This window comes from Solanum verrucosum, unplaced genomic scaffold (genome assembly GCF_900185275.1).
Source record: "Solanum verrucosum unplaced genomic scaffold, falcon-dt-bn FXZP01000229.1, whole genome shotgun sequence".
NCBI classification, from domain to species: Eukaryota; Viridiplantae; Streptophyta; class Magnoliopsida; order Solanales; family Solanaceae; genus Solanum; species Solanum verrucosum.
Genome location: NW_026020011.1, coordinates 3,001,965 through 3,024,783, shown reverse-complemented (window position 1 = coordinate 3,024,783; position 22,819 = coordinate 3,001,965). Strand labels below are relative to the sequence as shown.

At 31.6% G+C, this 22,819-nt stretch overlaps 2 protein-coding genes across 3 annotated transcripts; one reads left to right on the top strand and one right to left on the bottom strand.

The window, feature by feature from the left end:
• Positions 1-7,424: 7,424 nt before the first annotated feature.
• LOC125820333 (uncharacterized) lies at positions 7,425-9,745 on the top strand. The gene is made up of 2 exons (XM_049499773.1): positions 7,425-7,654; positions 8,914-9,745. The coding sequence occupies exons 1-2, from the start codon at positions 7,425-7,427 to the stop codon at positions 9,743-9,745; spliced, it is 1,062 nt and encodes a 353-aa protein (XP_049355730.1).
• Positions 9,746-15,194: 5,449 nt separating this feature from the next.
• LOC125820167 (NAC domain-containing protein 17-like) lies at positions 15,195-18,590 on the bottom strand. 2 transcript variants are annotated; one of them, XM_049499592.1, is made up of 3 exons: positions 18,178-18,590; positions 15,961-17,136; positions 15,195-15,676 (listed from the first exon to the last, which is right to left on the bottom strand). In XM_049499592.1, exons 1-3 carry the CDS (start codon positions 18,380-18,382, stop codon positions 15,297-15,299), a joined length of 1,761 nt encoding a protein of 586 aa, XP_049355549.1. In that variant the 5' UTR covers positions 18,383-18,590; the 3' UTR covers positions 15,195-15,296. The 2 variants fall into 2 exon arrangements, with proteins under 2 accessions (XP_049355549.1, XP_049355550.1); XM_049499593.1 differs by having other exon boundaries at positions 15,195-15,836; positions 18,178-18,540.
• Positions 18,591-22,819: the final 4,229 nt, after the last annotated feature.

Below are 22,819 nucleotides of genomic sequence, written 5' to 3'. Positions count from 1 at the left end.
TTTAATTGTACCAAAAGTAGTATGAGTTGTACCGTTAAAGTAGAGTTGAATAAGGGTGTACTAGGAAATTAACATTATATGTAGTCTTGCGTGGTTCTTTTGTCTGTCCCCACGTGTCCTCATTAAGATTTGATTTCATTGCATGCCGCTGATCTTTCTCTCTGCTCTCTCAAATTTTCTGTCTTTCTGTCGATCACACTCTTTCGCTCTCTGTTTTAGAAGCTTCTGGGTTTTATGGTGGTGTATGCTAAGGTACTTTTAGTTTGTTGATTTATCTTTATTTCTTTATTACTAATGTTAGCCTGATTTTGTGAATCTTACTTTAGGGTTAAAATTTGAATTTTTTCTGGTCAAATTTGATAATATGATTGTGGTGCTAATCGGAAAGAGGAGCAGGTTAAAACCAAACATTTGCAAGAATATCTGAAATTTGAGGTTTTATGGATTGTGGTGATTCTTGCAGATAAAACCCAGAATATAATGATTTATATTCATGCCTCTTTCTCTGGTTTCATTTGAGATTGGAATAATTTCAGAGAACGTGACGCAAATGTGGATGTTGACCGCATGGTAAGATATAGGCTTAAACAAGCTACGATGATCTTAGTCTAGCATTAGACGATGCTTGTAAGACGAGCCTTAGAAATTATAAAATGCGACTAACACAACACAAACGGATAGTACCAAAAGCAGTCTATATGGTACGCGGTTTTCGTCTCAGGTGAAATCGCGGCAAGTTCTCTGCTACTAGAATCGGCCACACTTTCTCTCCCCAGAGAAAATCAGTCAAATATTGCAAACGACGGGAATGGTCTTCGAGTCCCTATCCTAAATCATTCTAATTTTGACCGATTCCATTTGAAGGTGGAAGTTAGTCTCTGAATTTATCTAAAAATAGTATCTTTATTCTTATTTTTCTTAGAGATCATTGATTTAGACATCTTTATCTATATGGATTTGAGTCTCTTTTTTTCCCAATAATATAGAGTCTTTCTTTTAGTATTTTTTTGATGGATGGTACATAATTGTTCTGTCTTTCTTCATGTTTCTTTGTTAATTATGTACAGAAATTTGTTTGTTTGTTCAAATGCCTCTTATGAAACAAAAAGGCAGAAGAAAGAACTAAATAAATTTCCTAAGCCTTTTTCTTGCATCTAAAATTTGTATTGAACATAACTAGAAAAATTAGACGATTTTCTAATCAATATTATCCTATTTTTTATTTGTATAATGTATATTATCATTTTTCAATTGCAGGTACCACATGAAAAATTAAGAAGTCCAGATAGACAACCATAAAGATGGATGTTAAGTAAGAAATTCTTTTTTAGAATTTGGAACTGTTTACTCATGCTTCCTAACTGTTTGAATGGTTTATTGTTCTTTCAATAATTGCATATGCCAGAAAACTGTGGTCCTCTGCCACTACACTGAACCAATCACCTCATCCTCTTTAGTTTACTGTGTATATTTGCTGAAATGGTTCAGCATATTTGTTACCAGGAGCAACAAGATCAAGTAGGTAAGAATTAACACTTTAGTTCTATTTCTATTGTTGATGATCATAGTAGCCCTTTTACCATTCTGTATAAATGAGTTATTCCATTTGTACTGATAGGGTGGAGGGGAATATTTAATTCTTTTTATCTATTAGTTTTCAGTTCTTATCTTTCGCTTGTGGTAGAGCAATCTGATAGCTCGCAAGGCTCATAACCTTGAGGTCACGGAAACTGTAGTTACTTTTCTATCCTCATTTTGTAGTCATATTCCTTTGTACATAACATGTTTGATGAAAGTTATGTTCAGATTGTTAGAAGAATGATCCATTGATTCTTAGTAAATATATTATCAAATTCTGTAACATCCTAAATCAATGGATTACAAGTGCCGCTGAAAGAAACAAAAGGAATATGACCTCTTCAACTACTATTGACAAGAAAGGGAAGTAGCAGTGACAAAATATGCAACTTCAGGCAAGATGCTGAAACTAGGATCACCGACACAACTTGGTTAGCCAAATTTATGTTTACAAAGCTTGCTTTTCATGTGTGTTCTTCCCATCCTTTGTGGAAATTGGATTGCTTGAATAGAAAATAACTTCAAAGCTATCTGAGTCCTGAGGTGTAGGATGATAAAATTTGAAGAAGTTTAAAGAAAGGAAAAAAATACCTCGAAGTTATTTTTTATTTCCCTAGGACTCTTGATAAGATAAAGGAATTCCCCTAATAAGAATGGATAGATTGACTCATCGAATAAAAGAACAAAGATCTTCTAATTTTCTAAATATACAATAGAGTTTTACCACAGTTTGCACTTGCTTATAGTTTGGTCTATAGTCATTTGATGTACATTTTCAATTGATAAGGTTGCCAAGTAATTTTCCAATTTGTTGCAAATTCATGATTATGAGGATATTACTGGAAGCTTGGCTTGAACTATTCATAGACCATATAAGAAGATATATATGAATGGTTGAACTCTCATTTGTTCCCCCTTTATCTTTTTGATATTTCACTTTGGTAAATTTGGTGAGATCAATAATAGATGTCACTAACTCTTTTACTTTTATTTCAAAAAAGACATTTGTTTTAGTTTAGATCTTTTTATTTGATGAGTACAAAACTAATACTAAATATCAGTACCAAGACATCATTTCACAAGTCTGCACCACGATTCTACACTGCTATGAACTTACCTTTGTTTTCAACGAGAATATATATATCTTTTGCAATAAAGTTTTCCTTAGCTATTTACCCTTGAGATTTTTTTCATGGTATATGATCCATGCATGATGCACTTATGAAGAGATATTTTACCTCCTAGAGAGTGAAAAGTTTCAAACATGACTTTCATAAGCTACCTTTTAAGATAATTGTTTTCTTGAAAAACAAGCTAAGTTTAGGGGGAAAATTACTGAAGGAAAATGAAGAAAATTACTAGAATACATGTGTAGAGAAAAATGTTTTTGGGAACGTGGCTGATGGGGAAAGTGGTGGCTACAAGAGATGAGGAGAAAAGAGAGTAAGAAGAATAGGAAAAAAGGAGAACTGAAAGAGAAAAAATAGATATTTTTGTGCTAAATATTGTATGCTTGGATCTCTATTGCTTCGTAAGAAATTTTTACCAATTAGCCATAGCTGAATTTATATTTTCAACTGTTCAGTTCAATTCAGGTCAATTCCTCTGAATTTGGAAATGATATAGTTTAACAATAGTTTCCTAATTATCTCCTTTTTCTCCTACTTTATGCTTGCCATCTGCACGAAGCAACCTACTTTGCTTGGTATTTTTCACTACCGCAAAGATAGCCCTCTTTAGTATATGCACTATTAGCTGGCATTTGCTCTATTTTTGGGGATTCTTTATTTTTTTTTCCCTTGATTTTTGCTGCTTGAAGATGTGATATGTCTTCTTTGAGACTTCACATTGACGGATGAGCATAGAGGGAGCAATATTTTCTTATTTGGATGACAGATGGAAGAGGGGTATAGTGAGAATGCCCCATTCTCTATTGAGGATTTGATGCACAACAACCCTGTAATGAAAAATACACAGACACGTATCGTTCGAGATTAATTTTTGTTTGTTGTTGGTCATTACACTTGTTGATTTTCAAAGTATTTTTTCGGTTTCATATAAACCGTTGTATGCGGTAGTTACTTGCACAGCTGCAGCACTGTCACGAGAGTGTATTTGCACCGAAATATTATGGGGTCTGCTTTGTTGATTGGCAAATATGGGATGCTAAAATCACTGATTCTAGGTTCGCAAAATACTTCAATCATGTAAAAGAGCATCCTCTGTCAAGTCAAGTTGTCACATTTTGGTAAAGAGCCTCAGAACTTCTACTAAGTGCTCCAGATTATGGAATACATACTGATCTTTGAAGTGCAGGTTGCCTCATGGCTTAAATGTTAGTAGGTAAGTCTGTTCTGCCTGGTGGTACTAAAGCTTTGACATTTTCTTTCCATTTAGTGAACTTAATTTTGTTCCCAATGATATATGCTCAGATCATTGATATTTAAAGTCCATAATAATGTGAAATACCCATCCATGAATTTGGCTTACATTGCAGGAAAAGCTAGATGGACTATGACTGGAGTTTCAGCTGTAGTAAAGGGAAAGACAATGAAAATATTCATTAATGAGAGGTACGTAATATGTATTCTTATATTCATTTTTTGTATAGGTAGTATCATATGTTTCAAGTATTGGGTTTGCTACTATGTTTAACACTTGCTGATTGTAAATGATAGCGCTCTCTACTTTTTGTGTATTTTATGTGTCCTAATTCGAAAGATATATATATATATATATATATATATAACACTTGTTGATTGTAAATGAGAGCGCTCTCTACTTTTTGTGTATTTTATGTGTCCTAATTCGAAAGATATATATATATATAACACTTGTTGATTGTAAATGATAGCGCTCTCAGGTTGTCTTCCATTGTAAGTGTATCTTTCTAATCGGAAAGAAAAATAAACATACTTAGTTAAATTGAGGGAGTGCTTACCATGGGAAAGAAGAACAATCACTCACATGTGACTTAATAATGGCATTTAGATTGCTATAATGGATATGATACATCATTTCAATCATCATCTTATTAGTACAATTAGAAAGTTATTTGGCTTCTGAAAAAAGTCTGAGAAAACTAGACTTGAGTTCAACATAATGTTCATTGTCGCACCAGATACTTAAAATTTTGAGTTAGTGTATTACAAGTCTGAGAAAGCTAAACTTGAGTTCAACATAATGTTCATTGTCGCACCAGATATTTAAAATTTTGAGTTGGTATATTACAAGTCTGAGAAAGCTAGACTTGAGTTCAATATAATGTTCACTGTCGCACCAGTTACTTAAAATTTTGAGTTGGTGTATTACAAGTTTGAATAGAAACACCATGGTAGTAAATTGCCAATGAAATATTATTGCAGAGAACTGCATTGTTTGTAGCTAAATATTGAATGCCCATCTTCAGGGAGTTCTGAAAGTGTTGAAATGAAAATCTAGAAAAACAATTTCATACTTTGTTATTTTAGCATCACAACATCCCAACTGTAGAAGGACTAATGCAAGGCATGTAATGTGGGCATTCAAAATTAGATTCCCTCGGACAAGATTTTTCTGAATTGGCTCCGTGTGAGTTTTTCTTGAACAAGTATCCTAGGAATTTTTTTTGTGTGCAATGCGGGAAGGGTGTACAGAATGATTGATAGAAGGTATCTATGGATTAGGAATCCCAGCTTACAGTATTTGATTTACCCATGTGATGATATTAATGAGTTGGAAAGATTAAATAGGGAACTGATTTTAAAGTAAATTGATATCTTGATTCTTTAGTTGACATTTATAGTTTCTATTATATTTCAATTGAAAACATAGGTCAAAATCTCTATGTTAGTGAACTCTATAATGTACAATTGTGGAATTCTTATCATATTGAGTTGCTCTTGAACGATTTATTGATATTGCCTTGATTAGAGAAGATGTTGAGAACAACTTCAGCTGCATGTGTTAAGACTTAATTTTTGTTTCAACTTCAAATTCTTTTTATGGAGCCATGAGTCTCCTATTAATTTATTTATTCTTTTTCACTGAACTTTACTTCTGCCCCCAATTTAAGTGGTCTCTTTAGTTTGTGTACACAACGGATAACGTTTTGAGATGAACACTTTCAAGTAAACAAGTGGTGCTTGAAGTTAATTTTTGATAAGCAGATTTTGAAAAAATAAATCTTTTTTATGGGTCTTCAATTTCTTCAAATGCTTATAACCAGTGATTACTAACCTTGGTTGCGCAAGTGAATTTTTTACTTATATGTTCATAATCAGATTAGTTACTATTTATTCTGCTCCTTGTAATTTGTTTGATCAATGATGATAATTTTCTTCAAATTTGATATTTATTCCTTTAAGCGTATTTTAACTGCAGATATAATTGTTGCTCTGTTAAATGAAGTGAACAAGCAGGAATAATTCTCGGTGGGGGGCCTATATGAAGCTGACACTTGCCAATTCTGACAAATTCGAAACACGCAGCACTGTAAGTTTGTCACAAATCCAACAAGTTAAAAGTATATTTCATAATTGAAAACACTTCCTTCTGCTGTGCACCTACGATAATTGACGATATGCTCATTTTTTTTGGTTTTCCACGAGAAATGAGCCAACTGGATGGACAATGTAAATTGAGATTTCAACCTAACAAGAGAATACTCAAAAGAAGAGAAAAGAGAGTCCAGTGAACTCTGAGGGAGACAACTTATGCAAGAAGAAAATAAAGGGTCAATTATTACTAATAATAGCATTAAGGTAATTAACTACATTCAAGAAAGGGTATAGGAATTAAATATTCATTCCCTCATTTCATACAAGAACATACAACATCAAAAAAGGAAAAAATAAATGTACAGTTGATGTTTCTCATGGCAACATTGGATAGTCCAGAAGTTGTGAAACCACTAGAATTTGAATGACAGATAAAAGCAGAATGTTTCCAACAATGTCTTGAGCATTCTCCTTTCCTTTTCTCTTTTCGATTTTTTTGGAGTTGTGTCAACATTTAATGTCTTCTACTTTATAGATGATTTGTTATTGTGTACAATTAATAAATTCAATGAGCATACTTTGTTCCTTACCTATTAGATCATCCTTTTTACTATTACACACGTAATTTGAATAAATTGTTTCCTTGTAATTTGTGGTATATATATTTTTCAACAATAAAATTTATCATCAACGGTGAGCAGATTTATTATGTTGGGCCCGTGCTCAGCATGGGCCATCCCCATCTAGTATAACTAAATGTGCCACTTTTCATAGATCTTTTTAATAATTTATAAATAAAAAGAGGTTCAAATACTCATATTTTTAGATTGCATTAGCTATGTCTAGACCTTAAGCTAGAAGTGTCAATAAAGTCAAAATTTACTTTTTACTTTCTTTTTCTCCTTTCCTTCTTTAGACGTTTTTCTTATTTATTTTTTTAACTTTTTCTTTTGACTTTTCAAAGCCCTAAACTAAAAGGTCAAAAAAAGTAAAGACATCATATTATTCTTCTTTCTTTTGGCTTCATTCCACTTTGTTGTTCATGGTGAAGTAGAAGTGAGATTTGAGAACAAGTAACAAGATATGCTATCTAAAAAAGAAATTTATTTATTAATGTACTTCATTTGTTTTATATGTTTTTTTTTATTTATGAAGTGGTGCCATTATTTGATTACTTGAATATTTAAATTTATAAGAATTTCTTGATTTGTAAATAGTTATCTAATAATTGTGATTCTTTTATTAGTAAACTTGTTATTTGTGCTAATATTTTTTTAAAATTATTTTGTTTTGATAAGATTGAATAGAAGTGTGAATATTTAATTTTGTAGGTAAAATAATTCTTACATTCAAATCATCAAATCACATATGGATAAGTTTCTCATCAAGTTACCAAAGCCAAAAGATGGCCAACCAAGTTCTAGCTCTAATCAACCATTTGTGAGTTCACAAGTTGCTCCGGAAGTTCAAAGACATACAAATTCTTTTCTACTTTCAAATACGGATAATATGCTTGATTTTAAATCTCTTGAAGCAGATCCCAAAGATCGAATGCCTATTTCATCTTATGGTCCTAATATTCGAGATGCGGTGAGGAGGTATTACATTCAAAAAAGCCATGTCAACCTGTTGATCATATCTTCCCTAAAACTAAGTTTGGAGATAAAATGCGTCAATTTCGACCAACTTGGTTTAAGAGAAGATCTCAATGGTTGGAATATAGCATTAAAGCAAATGCGGCATTTTGTTTGTGTTGTTATTTGTTCAAGAATGAACTTGAAAGTCGTGAAAATGCCGGAGATTCATTTACAAGAGATGGTTTTAGGTGTCGGAACAAAGCTTTAGAAAGATTCAAAAAACATGTTGGTAAGGTATATAGAATCCATCATAAATGTTTCAATAGGATGCAAGATTTGATAAACCAACGGCAATCGATCCAATCTTCTTTTGACAAGCAAAGTGATAAGGCAAGAAGTGATTATCGGATGCGTTTAAATGGCTCAATTGATGTAGCAAGATTTCTCTTGACATCGAGATTTCCATTTCGTGGACATGATGAAAGTGAAGGTTCCGAATATAAGGATGCTTTTCTTGAACTTTTGAAATGATATGGGGATAGAAGTTTTGATGTGGGAAGAGTAATATTAGGTAATGCTCCACAAAATGATATGATGATTTATCCGACAATTCAAAAAGATATTGTGGAGGCTTGTGCTAAAGAAACAACTAAGGTTATCATTGAAGACTTGGACGGTAATTATTTTGGAATATTAGTTGATGAATCAAAGGATGTTTCTCATAAGGAGCAAATGACTCTAATTTTGAGATATGTCAACAAAAGTGGAATGGTGATCGAGCGATTCTTGGGTATTGTCCACGTAAATGATACATCTTCTCAATCATTAAAAAAGGCAATTTATTCTTTGCTTTTGGATCACTCATTATGTACATCCAAAATACATGATCAAGGTTATGACGGGGCTAGTAATATGCAAGGGGAAATAAATGATCTCAAGTCTTTGATTTTACAAGATACGTCATCTACATATTATATTCACTGTTTTGCTCACCAATTGCAATTGGCACTTGTAGGTCTTTCCAAAAAGAATTCGGATGTGGATAATTTTTTCTATGTTCTCATTAATTTTTTGAATATTATTGGAGCTTCATTTAAACGCAGAGATTCACTTCGACAACATCAAGAAGATAAGTTGGAAGAGTTGCTTAAATTTTGAGAAGTTCATACAGGGCAAGGTTTGAATCAAGAACGTGGCCTCCAACGACCGGGTGATACTCGTTGGGGGACTCATTTTAAAACCTTGGACAATTTCCTAATTCTTTTTTCTTCAATTGTTAGCGTGCTTAAGGATATGAAACGTGATTGTCCATATCATCTTGATAGATTTGCGGCGAAAAATCTTTTGAGCAAGATTCATGAATTTGAATTTGTCTTTATGTTGCACTTGATGTTTAAGGTGTTGCTATTGACGAATGAGTTGAATAAAGTTTTACAAAAGAAATATCAAGATATCGTTAATGCTATGGAATTGCTTGACCTTTCAAAGAAACGATTGCAAATGATGAGAGAGGATGAATGGGACTCTATGATGGATGAGGTTAGCTTATTTTGTGGTAAACATGGTATTTCAATTCCCAAAATGAATGAAGACTACTCTAATGGGAAGTTGAAGCGTAAGAGGTCCAATATTTCATATTTGCATCACTTTCGTGTGGAAGTATTTTATGTCGTTATTGATTTGGCACTTCAAGAACTCAATTATCGTTTTGATGTGGTGACTGGTGACTTACTCCTCGGTATGGCTAGTTTGAGTCCGGTTGATTCATTTGCTAATTTTCACAAGGATAGGATAATGAAACTAGCCGAGTACTATCCAAGTGAGTTTGGTGATAAAGAGCTTCGGTTACTCAATTCTCAACTCGGTGATTTTATTGTCTATGCTCAAAAGTGTGATAGCAAGTTTCTCAACTTGAAGGGAATCAAGGATCTTGCAAGAGTGATGATCGAGACAAAACTAGATCAAACTTGGCCACTTGTGTATTTACTTGTGAAGCTAACTTTGATTATTCATGTTGCTACCGCACGCGTGGAAAGAACATTCTCATCCATGAAGTACATAAAGAATGATTCGCGTAATAGGATGGATGAAGATCTTTTGAATGATTTTTAGGTTGCTATATAGAGCGTAGTATATTTAAAAATGTAAGTAATGATGCCATTATTGACCGTTTTCAAAATATGAAAACTCGTCGAGGACAATTGTAAGTGAATGATGTCTTTTGCTAATATATTACTATATAAAGATTGCTACTACCTACTTGCTTGTCAACTTGTTCTCACCGTAAAATTTATATAATTGAATTAATTGTCTATTTTAAAGATAATGATGCTCCCATGTTCTTGAGATCCTGGATACGCCTCTGAATTTAAAGTCCGATTAATTTGCTTTTATAAAGCTTCATTCCATATTCAATATGTCACAATTATCACACCTTTGGATGGTTTGTAATATTATACTGATTTTTAATTTAAATATAATATTTATTTTAATTGTTAATTAAATTTTATGATAGCATATTGTTTGAATCCACCGTTAAATAATAATGAAAAAATTCATTTTGGTATAACAATGAAGAGGTCTCTATTCTCAACTGTTTTCTTCTGGGATAAATTTGGAAATGGAATTAGGTATTTTAGTATCTCAATAATTGATATTCTTTCCATTTAGATTTATCTATCAAATTTTGATTTGACACATTTATTTAAAAATAATAATAATTGGTATAGTCAATACTTTCTTCTCCGCTAAGGAAAATATGTCTCCACTAAAAAAATCTAAAAAATAAGTAATTTTCTTATTTATTTTTTGACGTTCGATCAGTAAAGAGATAATATATTGTCAAACGCATGTCGGAGATCAAAGACAATATTAATAGGTCCCGTTAATTAATAAGGGGTTGTCATGTTTCCAACTGCAATGACAAATAGGGACAACCCTGGAAATTTTTCATTTTGAGCGAGGTACAATCGACAAAATTTTATTTTCTATTTATATTCACATTTATTTAACGTGTTGAATTTAAGTTGTATAAAAAAAATATTATTTTTATATTATAAGACAAAATAAAATTTGTTTACACTATTTTCTTTAAACACGCGTTACTTTTAAAAATAGTTCTATATTATAAGATAAAATAAGATTTATGTATATTCTATTGTATTCAAACCGGAGTTATTTTAAAAATAGATATTTGATATAGGACTGAGAAAAAGACTCGAAAAATGTAACAAAGTGAAGATTTTAAAAAGTATCTTATGATATAACGAGCATATTATTAGAGTATTATTTTTATCTTAATGATGTTAAATGAATAACAACATTATATAGTACGAATTTTATTTTAATTTGGAGCAAAACAATCAAATTTCTACATATTATACTTCTATTAAATCGTACAAAATTTATATTAAATTTATTGAATACGTATTTTTACTATATTTTATTTCTAGAAATAGTAAATTAATGAAACTTCGCATTGATATCTTATTTGACATTTTTATTAAAATGATTTTTTATCAGTATATTTCAATATACGTATCAAATGACTTCTTATTCCCTTCATTACTTTTTTACTGTACACTTCTCGACTTTCAATAAATTCTCTATGTCCCAATTTATGTGATTTACTTTCATTTTTAGTCAGTCCCAACAAGAATGACACATTTCTATATTAAGTAACAATTTAACTATAACATATTTATTTTACCCTTCGTGGAATGATTTACAGTCACACAAATTTCTATCATTCATTTTGAACTACAAGTTTTGAAAGTCTTCTTTTCTTTCTTAAACTCTGTGTCAAGTCAAACTACCTTACATAAAATAAAACGGAAGAAGTAATATTTAAATTTATTTAATTGAATATGACGTAGACCCCACAATTTTCTTGCAATATCCCACTCAAATTTTACCTTCTCTCTCCTTTTGGTTTCATTTACTGCCTTAACTAACAGTTTCCCACCTCCACCCCCACAATTCACATGTCGAAAAATTAGTGAAACCTCATACAAGTTTTGTTGATTTTACCTCGCTCAGAATTAAAAAAATTGACAACCCTGGCCAAATTTATGGTAATTAAGTGCTACAAAACTTTGTATCCAATAATTAAGTTACAAAAAAGATACTCTACATAATTTTAATTTTAAAATTTAATAATTTTTCACTTATGTATTTTATACTTCCTCCGTCTCATTTTATATGTCATATTTTTACTTTGCACTTGTATTAAGAAATGATGTAACTTTACCCTTCTACTCTTATTTAATTTTTTTGAAACTCAAGTTTTCAATCAATGAATATGAATTTTATTTTGATTAATTAATTTAACCAATGAACATGAATCATTTACTTAGCTTTTCTAAGTTGGTCAAATGTATATTTTCAAGGCTAATAACTCACAAGGGTAAAAAAGGAACAATATGATAATTTATGCATTAATTTTATCAAATGACAAATATTATGGACCAACTATTTATAGAAAGGGATGACATATAAAATGAGACGATGGAGTACATCATTTCAAAGATTTTGTGCTAAGATCTATCATTGACAATAAGCAATCATTGCTACTAGATTATTTTAAAGAAGAATTAACTTAAACAGATGCTCACACAACTACTTAAATTAAAAATAAATAGCGAATGTATAATATAGATATAATTTATGGATAGTGTATGTATAATCCATGCATATAAGTTAAAGAAAAGTAAATAGTAGATTTGACTTATTATTTATATAAATAGTGTCAGATGTAACATTATATTTGTCATCTAAAAAAGATATAACGTAATTATAAGGTCAGTAAAACGTATAGAGATGACAATAAGACGGTATGAATGTGGGGCGGTGTGGGTTTGACATATGCAAGGTGGGACAGGTTTAGATATATGCAGGTATGGAGCGATGTGGGGTGAGTTGAAATTTAAAATTTTCAATTTTATGCGGGGTGGGTGTGGGTTAGGGTTAGGAATTTCTAATTTTTTTGTCTGCCTTCGTTCTTTCCTCCATAGTTTTGTCACTTTTGCTTTTAAGTAAAACACTGAAACTTTCTTTTGATTTTTTTTTTGTTGCAAAAAGATATTTATTTATATATTTTACATAATCCTTAGTCCTTACATCTGAAAAGGGTACATATCCATCTTATGGAAATTCTATTTACTCATTTTTTGAAATAAAATATTATAGATTTGGAAAATGCATAAGTACGGAGTACTATATATTTCTACAATTAACAACTTATAAAATTAACAAAGAAATTTCGATCAAACCTAAAAATAATATATTATTGAATCTCGAAATTTCAACTGTATTACATAAATTGAAACAAAAGAATAATATTAATGATCCGAGAAAATCATATTATTTAATACTATAATGGGTACAGTGAATGTGTTATTTCAAATTCAATTTCTTTTAGTAGAATCAAAATTTGATTGCAACTTTGGTGAAAATAATAGAAGAAACTTAAGTGGAGCAGGGCGGAGCACGTGGAAGCGGGGAGGATTGAAATTTTGCAGTGGAGATAAAACCCGCCCCGCCTGCACTCCATCCCGCCCTATTATCATCCCTAAAAACGTATCCATAGTCATTTGGTGTGTGACATAAGGTATAATAATTCAGAATAAAATGCAAGATTATTTTGTTATGCATTTGGTTGAAGGTGTTAGATAATCGTTAAATTATTTATCCCACTATTTATACATTAATGATGAAATAAATTATCTCATATACATAATATAATAACTTATTCCGAAATAACTTAACAAACAAAAAACCCCCAAGTGTCAAGAAAATGAAAACGTGGCTTAGAAATGAAGCGCCCACCACATATACCGTTGACATAAATCATTAGCATTCTTGTCCCAAGTGTTCCCAAAAGAAAAAATTAAAAAATATTGCTTTCTTGCTTCAAGAGGTTCTTGAAAATAAATAAATCTTGTTTTACACAAAAAAAAAAAAGATTCTTGAAAAGGAATATATATAGTAGGGTACTGAATTAATGAGAAAGAAAAATAAAGAAGTGGAAACAATAGGTTGTATAATAGGACTATGCTCCATATATTCAGAAGGGTGTAGATTTGCAAGGCTATTACTTGTAAAGCTAAGTGTTATTTTTCATGGCAGAGCGTCAGACAGAAGATCTAATTGATTTTAAGGTTGCAAACATATCAGAGAAATACAAGTGGAGAGAGAGCGAAATGAGTGAGCGACAAGTGGCAGCTCTGAGGAAGTTTTGAGAAATGTAAAGAGTTATAGATGTTGTAAAAATGTTAAAGAGTTATAGATGTTGTCCCCTTCATGTCCTTCCTAATGTATTTGTTAGAATCACTGAATTTACTTATTTTCTGATTTCCCACCTGAAGTTTGCTACCAGTCCCACATTGGAGTAAAAGTATTCCCTAACAAAGGTGGGATCATACCACGGGCTCAAACCAGAAACTCTGGTTAAGAATGACAGTGTACTTACCACTTTCCCCGAACCTTGTCTGTAGCACCAAACAAGTTTTACATACTAGTAACTTTGAAACTCGGAAGATTAAAATACTTCAGCTAGGTTAAGAATAGTCACTTCTCCAGTTTAGGGTATGACAAAGACCATGTTGGAATTGAACATAATTTGGAGCAGAAAAAACCTATGAGCTGAAGGACAAACAATTCATAGCAAGCAATTTTACCAAGTAAGAATAGCAGGTAGTGTAACTGGATTATACAGCTGATGATATATTATGCTGCATAATCAAAAGACAAGTTAAAAATCGATTTCCTCTCGAGTAACGAAAACAAGTACCAAACCGAACTTACCTGACCAAATAGGTCAACCTGTGCAACCTATAAACAAGAAAACTAGACACAAAATCAAATTTCAAGCCACATTGAACCTTCCAAATCAGAAATCAACTTGAACTCACCTAAATTAAAGCCAATTATGCATACCTGCAAATTCCAACTCTAAAAGCAAAGAGAAACTGACTATGAAATAATCTCAAAACTTCAGTCAAAATTGCCAATGACATAATTCCTTTGTTCTACTGTTCACTTGAGGGATATTTTCCTATGTTATTTTTACCTTTTTGTTACTACTTTAGGGTGGTACAAGAGGTCGTTTGGTTGCTAGTTAGAGAGGAGTTATTCATGTATTAAAAACTAGCATAACTTTGTGAGTTGTTTAGTTACAAAATGAGGAAACATAATACTCATGTAGAATCTAGCATAAAGTATACCATGTTTGGTTGATTTGTTCTCTTTTCACACAAAACATAGCATTGCTAATACAATGCTTGGTTCATGTTTTTCTACGCATAACTAACACATGTATAAGTTAGGAGGAAATCTATGCATTATTTTATGCAAGGTAGAAAGTAGAATAACTAAATCATGGCAACTTAACCTAGCATAACTAATCTTTGTACAACTAATCCTTCCATTCTAATACCAATATCTGCATAACTAATCCCTACATTATTAATACATGCATAGCTAACCTCTGTATCACTAATACATGCATAACTCTACCTAGCAACCAAATGAGCACCAAAGGGCAGGGGGAATTTAAACATCATACTTATAAGTAGATTTTGTTTTACTCATAGAATGTATGCTCTGCTTCTCATTGATTCTGGCAAGATGCCAAATGATAGAACATCAACTTTTCTTTGCATATTTAAGAGTATATGAGTCTCCTCAAGATGTCGACAAATGTTCCTACTAACACACATAAGATTGCACACAGTATTCCAAGAAAAGAAAAATAAAAAAGCCCATTCTTAGAGTGGCGCGAACTTCTTGAAGTTGCTGTATTACCTGCTGCCACAACATTCATGTTCCTGGAGTTTATTCTCATCTTACTAAAGCTAGACATGCGCTTAAAGGCACTATTAACCACTGGACTTTCAGCAGCTATAGCAGGAGAAGTAGGTATAGAATCCACGAAGGCCCACAACTGAGAGGTCAACCATGATGGTGTACCATCATCTTGATTGGGTAGTTGATTTTGATTTGCGCCCATAGGATGATTTGCCAAAATACTATCATATACAACACCTAAAACATTGCCAAAACTTTAAAAAATTAGGAAAAAAAAAATCTAACACTAATATATTAGCAGCAGCAGAGCTCTTGCTGGCTCAAACTCCCCCATTTCCACTTGGGCAATAGAGTTCTCGCCATGCTGAAGATGACATGGTTATTCTTATACCATCATCTGCCAAGAGCTCCATAAAGTCAGATCACATAGAAAATGTGTTTTATGAAAATCGTAAAAGATCATTAATACAGCATAGGCCAAGCAAAAGTTGCATTATTGCTGTTTGAGATCATTTGGGTACCTGAAGTAGCTGGAGGAACAACCAACTGATTTGCCTCGCTGGGGTTAAAGATGTTGAACCTTTGATCGTGTGTCCACAGTTGATTGCTAGTCTGTTCTCCCTCATTCAAATACATTAGCTGGTTGTTCGTCATTTCATGCTGAAAAGTGCTTATATATGTTGTAGAAGCAGGGTTTTCAGAACCATTCACAAAGTTGTTCATGTATGGTTCAGTAATTTGCCCAACTTCAGTTGTTCTTATATCATCAAGCAACGGTGCATCATGAAACAGGTCAAACTCTGACAACCCATCTAAAAAATCGAATTGCAAATCTTCGAAGTTTCCAGCAGGCATATCAAAGTTTTGACCACTTGGTCCTGCCTCATCAAAGTTTTTAACATACAGCTCCAAGTTATCAAAGTTCTGAGTGCTTGGCTCCGGACCAAGGAGGTCATTCATCTCCAGAAAATCTTCACGGAAATCCTCTTCCACCACATGTAGCTGCTGTTCATAAATAATGGGAGCAGATGTGACTTCTGTTACCTCATGTAACTGTAGCTGTGATGTGCCTGACTGTGTCAAGTCAAAGCTTTCCTTTGCTGGGGCAATCACCGCACTGTGGTGGGGAAAATTAACTTCCTTTGCCGAATGATCTAGCAAGGTACTTCGAGCATCCTCCTCATGTACAAGCTGCTCCAGTGCATAATCATAATCTACAGAAAGTGGCTCCATAAGCACAGGGTTCAACAACTCCTCGAGTCCACCATCAACAGGAGCAGCATCCTGATGGACAACGCCTTTGGCACTTGGACAGTCATCATCAGCCCACTCCTCTTCTCTAAAAGGTGCACCATACTGCTCACCATTCTTAGGCCCGGAGCCACTCTTCTTAAATACCTTGTAAAGCGCATAGTAGTCCTGGGCATTTTGACATTTTTTCAGCTCTTCTTCATCCATAGTATACTCATGCATCACCCAGTCTGTCCGTTCACCTACTGGTGCTCGGCCTTTATAAAAGACTAGGGTCTTCTTAACTCCAACAGCACGAGAGTTGCACGTAATAGTTCGATCCTTTCCGGTAACTTTCCAGTGCCCATGCTTCGTTCCCCTGTTTGCCCGTGCTCCATTAGGATACTTTCGATCTCTGGGACTAAAGAAGAACCACTGCCGGTCCCCAGTTTTCAACTTAGATAGATCTGCAGTTCAAATAGCAAATCCATGAGTATACTATTCAAAATATTAACAAAGGTCATGAAACACTATCTACCACAATATGATTTTACAAAGCAGTACCAGTTAATTTTAGAACAATTAACAAGTGTGAATAAGATAAGGGTTACAAAGGAAACCAAAAGAGCGAAAAGCAAACAAAACACAAAAAAGGGAAGAATTTGGGTTAATAGCATTCAAAATGGTCACATTTACATTTGATAACCAAGGTAAAGAAATGCATGTCGAAGACTGGTTCTGATATTTCTAGACTTTCACGGATGATCTCCCCTGACTCAAGATCATGTTAGATCATAATTCTCAGATGTTCTTCAATCAATACAAATTCTATTAAAATTTTGTTTTGGAAAAACACATATACAGCTGAAGCTAACCCCCAACCAACCTAGAGAACAGAAAACACAGAAAGGAAAAAAACAACAATAAAGTTGAGAAATTAGGCCATAAACACAGGTACATGAAGCTATTTCAAGTAAATCTAATTCAACAAATGATCCTGTATAAACCAACAACCACCTTAGAAGCTCAATTACACAGCCAGACCTATAAGTACAATAAACTCAACAACAACAACAACATAATACCTTGATATCCGACAAGTGAGGTCTGGGAGGATAGGAATGTACGCAGACCTTACCTCTATCTCCACTACCCTCGTGGAGGTAGAGAGGTTATTTCCATAAGACCCTCGGCTCAAGTGCATAAGCACAATGAACTCCTCACAGCAAATATAAAACGCATAACAATTATGAAACAGAACACATAGAGGTTCATATACACAAACTACATGTAATTGTAGCTCTAAGAGAATTATAGAACATGCAATGCAATTAACACAAGAAAAATCACTACAATACATAGATCAATCACAACCCTCCACAATTAACAGCTCAAAAATCACAAACCCAAACACAAAGAAAATCAAAACCCATGATCAGATCAAGTCAACGACCCCAAAACACCAAGAAAATCAAAACCCACAATTCAAAAATCATATCATAACATACCAGGCAAGTCCTCCGGTTCCCATTTGTAAACATCAGTGTCAGCAATGGCATCAAGCAGAATCCTCTTCCGGCAGATCTTCTTCTTCAAATAGTACAGAACAAGTTCCTCGTCAGTCGGATGAAACCTAAATCCCGGTGGAAAAACATTCTTTGATGATGCAAAACCAGCCAATGAATCCGAATCAGATAACTCAAACATCTTCATCTCTTCACTAATCAAAAAAATTCCAATCACAAAATGATTCAATAAGCAAAAGGGTATCCAAAAAATATGAATTTGAGAGAAAAAATGGATTAGGAACCGAATTGGGACAAGTGATTTAGTCAAAAAAGGAGAAAAAATATAGTAGCCGCCAGGATGATTGGGGTTGTGGAGGAAAGTTCTGGGAATATATGGGGAGGTACGTGTTTGGTAAGACTGAAGCTCAGTGACCTTTTTGGATTAGGGGATTAAGCTTCTGTTTTCTTTCTTTTTTTGGACATGGGAATCCGATTTAATTTGAATTCGAATCAAGAAGTTTCATATTGAAGGCATTGAAATCGAATTAAATTTGAATTTAATTTAAATGGAGAAGTCTCACACAAGAGATAAAGCGTTGTCTAACAAAAAGCAACTTCATATCTTGACAACTTCTGCAATTTGTATTTGTTAGTCAAGAGAAGATTCCGTGAGAATACTAAAACTTATTGTTTGGACATGTGATATGAAAATTAAATTTATTTAAAGTTAAATTAGAATATGTAATTTGTTTTTTTTTTTAAATTATATATTTTTTTCATAAACATCAAAATACTTACAAGTTGTGAATATAATTTGAAATTTTTTAAATGTTAATATGATCTTAGCAAATGAATATATGAATCATAACAACAAGATATTGAAATATTTTAACGTTCTTTTTCTTTCTATTTTTCGTTTTAGAATAGAGATGGAGTAGAGACTAAGGATACGCTCTCTAGAAGATTTTCCAGGAGCTTTTTGATCGTATGCTATCTTGAAATCTCTTTGCTTGCATGGACAAAAGTGGAAAAGCGCTTCACGAAAGAATCATAATGTACCGTGAAAGATTTCTCATTAGGGATTTTGACCCTTCAGATCGGTACACCTACTTATGAAATTGCAAATCTCTATATTCACTACATAAATAAATATGTGTGATTTTAAACTATTTGATGCACATAATTTTATCAAAAATCATTATTCAATAAAATTAATAACTTATTATTCTTTTAATATAACAATTTCATAATATTTGACATAAACTTTAGCACGTGCAATACATAATCACCATATTAATGTTCATATGTCTATAGCTTAATAGGTTTTTTTTTTATTTATCTATATATTCGAGATTTGAATTTTATAATTTCAACTTTCAAAATTTTTTAATATTGAAAGGATCGTACCATTTGTGATTTTTAAATCTTTAAAAGTTTTCCTGCTAATGTCAAAGCAAAACTCTAATCCAACTTTCCTACTTAGAAGTAGCGTCACCTTAATCTTAATTTGCATTAGAATATTTAAAAATTACAACCAACTCAAATATTATATTTTTATTTATTCAAACCATTAGTTTGACAATTTCATGAGATTATTCCATCTTCATTGGAATATAGTATTTTTCAATTTTAAAATAATGTATCATATTTCGTTTTTCAAAAGTAGATTTAATTAATTGTTCAAACTAAATAGATTTTGAATAATTTAATATTTAAATACTTAAAAATTACAAAAAGTATTATGTATAGTCTATTTCTAGAAAGGCAAAATATAATAAATATTTTTCTATTTATAAAATATGACAAATATTTTGAGACGAGGATTAATATTATGTCATTGTGTTAGAATAATACGGTTAGTTGAACATGTGTGAACACATCAAATAGAAAGGAATAAAAGTGTTTTTTGTTTAATATATGTGATGAACACATCACGTTAACGAATAAAAGGATGCCACTTTAGCTTTTTCCAATCACTAAATTGATAAATTATACTAGCTAGTAAGTATACGTGCAATATTTGTGCATGCACTTATGATATACTATTCAATCACACCTATTAATTGTGATATTCAATTAGGAAAAACTATCTAGACATATTTTACTATCATATATTCTTATTTTATCTCTAGTTTAAAAAAATTACACATAATATCATTTTTAATATATATACCATATATTTTAAAAGATTTAATTAGATACACAAATCTCTTAATATGGTATTGAATAATTATCTTAAAATTTAAACTCCTTAATTAATGATACATTAGCAATTCAAATTAATTTCTCATCACCCTTATGCTCACCTCCACCCCAAGTACTTCACATCCACCCCATCTCTCTCTCTCCCCTCGCTAAATCGTGATAATCAAACATCATACAAACTCACATTCATTATTGCCATGGTACATACATATTTTCTATATATTAGTCATTAACTAGCTTCTTTTAGGTGACCAATATTATCCGGAAGAAGTTCAAGATTTCTTCACACAATTGTTGTATTAATGAGATAAATTATAGTATTATTTTTCATTATTCTCATGTATCTTGGTTTACATTCCTTTTATATACCCGAGATAGAGTTAATATTGGTATAAAAATTGATTTTATAAACTTTTACGAATTAGGTTTTGGTCAGTGCAGGGTCTTCATCCGCCAATATTCAAGCCGAAAATTTAATATACAAAGGAATGAATTGATGAAGAAGATGAATTGTACAATTACAAAATTACTATGATTTATGATTTTATTATTTCAGGAACACTTGTTAGAGTTGATACGCAATGATCCTGTAAATCTATTTGGTTTGTTAATTATTCATTAATTAATGAAATAAGTTACACTCCTTTAATTCAAAGTAATAAATTGTGTATCTCAATTTTTAAAATCGATGGATACATGTATCTCATGAAAAATGATACATGTATCTCAAGGCCGAAATATTCGAAAATTTAAGATACTAAAAAGGAATTAATGAAGAAGATGAAGTTTACAATTACAGAATTACATTTATGATTTCATTATTTTAGGGAAACTTGTTAAAGTTGATAAGCACAGATCCTGTAAATCAGTTTTGAAATTGATGGATACATGTATCTCGTGAGTAATGATACATGTATCTCAATTACTCTTCTGATTAAGGAAATTAGTTACAACTAATTAATTTAAACAAATGAAATATGTATCTCGATTTTAAAAGTCGGCAGATACATGTATCTCGCGTATTCAGACTCATGTATCTTAAGCATGAAATATGGTACAGAAAATAATATTTGAAACTATTGAGAATCTTAGTAATTAAGACCTAAACTAGTGGAATTTATGTAATTTGACCATTTAATTATTGTTATTAATAAGATAAGTATTTGAAAGGGAACTTACATATCATTAGTAACTATAATTTATTTGATTACAATTTATAACTACAGTTAGTGAGAGAAGAGAAGCGAGTGAGATTAGGGGAGAGAGGGAAAAGATGCTAGATACATGTTGTTCCAACAAATATACAATTTGATACACCGAATACTAATAAAATCGACGATCATAATCTGACATATAATGACAGATATAAATTAATACACACAGTATCATCTGTGTTCATTCGTTCTTGTATTATTTATTCATTCGCGATGTAAAAATATAAAAATATATGCTGATACAGAATGTATTCAGATACATGTAACAAATACTTACCCAAATATGATACATTTCAATTCTATACACAATTATTATGTCAGACAAACCTGATACATATATCATTAATATATTGTATCAAACATTTTAAACATTGTACCACTTACACATGTATCGTTGTTTGATGCCTGAAGATCGAAAAACATACTTATGATTATAGTATTTCACCGGAGGATACAAAAAGAGAAACTTGAGAGATATTTGATGTATACAACTACATTATAAAAATTATACAAATGTTAGTTGATTCACTTTTCGAGCCTTGATTTTGTGGAAAAAATATTTCAAAAGGAGAGATAGAAGGGAGAGCATGAGGAGAGCAAGAGAAATAGAAAGAAGAGAGATTTGGTATAAAAATTTTAAAAATAGATAATAAAATTTGATTCTGAACTTGATCTTATATTTCTCTTTAGCAAAAAGAATAAATTTATACTAAATTTCTTATAAAACATATATAAATAATATATTCAAATTATTTAAATGCTTTTCAATAATTCAATTAAGGTAATTATCGAACCATATCACATAGTTCTAGTCAGTGTTTTAAAAGGTGGGGCGTGAGGCAAGACGTTTTACTTAGTATAGGGCGAGACGTAAGCCCTATGGATCTTTAAATTTTTAATTTATAATATAGTATAATAATATAATAACACAAATTATAAAAATAAATCAATAGTTTGAAATAATTACAAATATGATTAAATAAACTAATAGAAAATAAAAGTTCTAACGTCATTATACAAGTATAAATAATCTAATATCTTAACTTTCTAATAATAAAAGAATCATTATTTCTCAAAAATATTTTTTTAATCATACTATACAATTTACCCCCTAAAAGAAAATAATTAATAACCTTACTAGTATTATCATAAAAACAGCACTCCATCATGAATAAAAATAAAATTACTTTCAAATAGCTAAATAAAATATACAGTAATAATTT

Coding starts and splice junctions, on each gene's coding strand:
- LOC125820167 (XM_049499592.1), bottom strand. CDS start 18,382: ATGAAGATGTTTGAGTTATCTGATTCGGATTCATTGGCTGGTTTTGCA. Junction 17,137..18,177: donor GGAACCGGAGGACTTGCCTG/GTATGTTATGAT, acceptor TTTGAACTGCAG/ATCTATCTAAGTTGAAAACT. Junction 15,677..15,960: donor TGTTCCTCCAGCTACTTCAG/GTACCCAAATGA, acceptor GCAATGTTTTAG/GTGTTGTATATGATAGTATT.
- LOC125820333 (XM_049499773.1), top strand. CDS start 7,425: ATGGATAAGTTTCTCATCAAGTTACCAAAGCCAAAAGATGGCCAACCA. Junction 7,655..8,913: donor ATTCGAGATGCGGTGAGGAG/GTATTACATTCA, acceptor TTCAATTGTTAG/CGTGCTTAAGGATATGAAAC.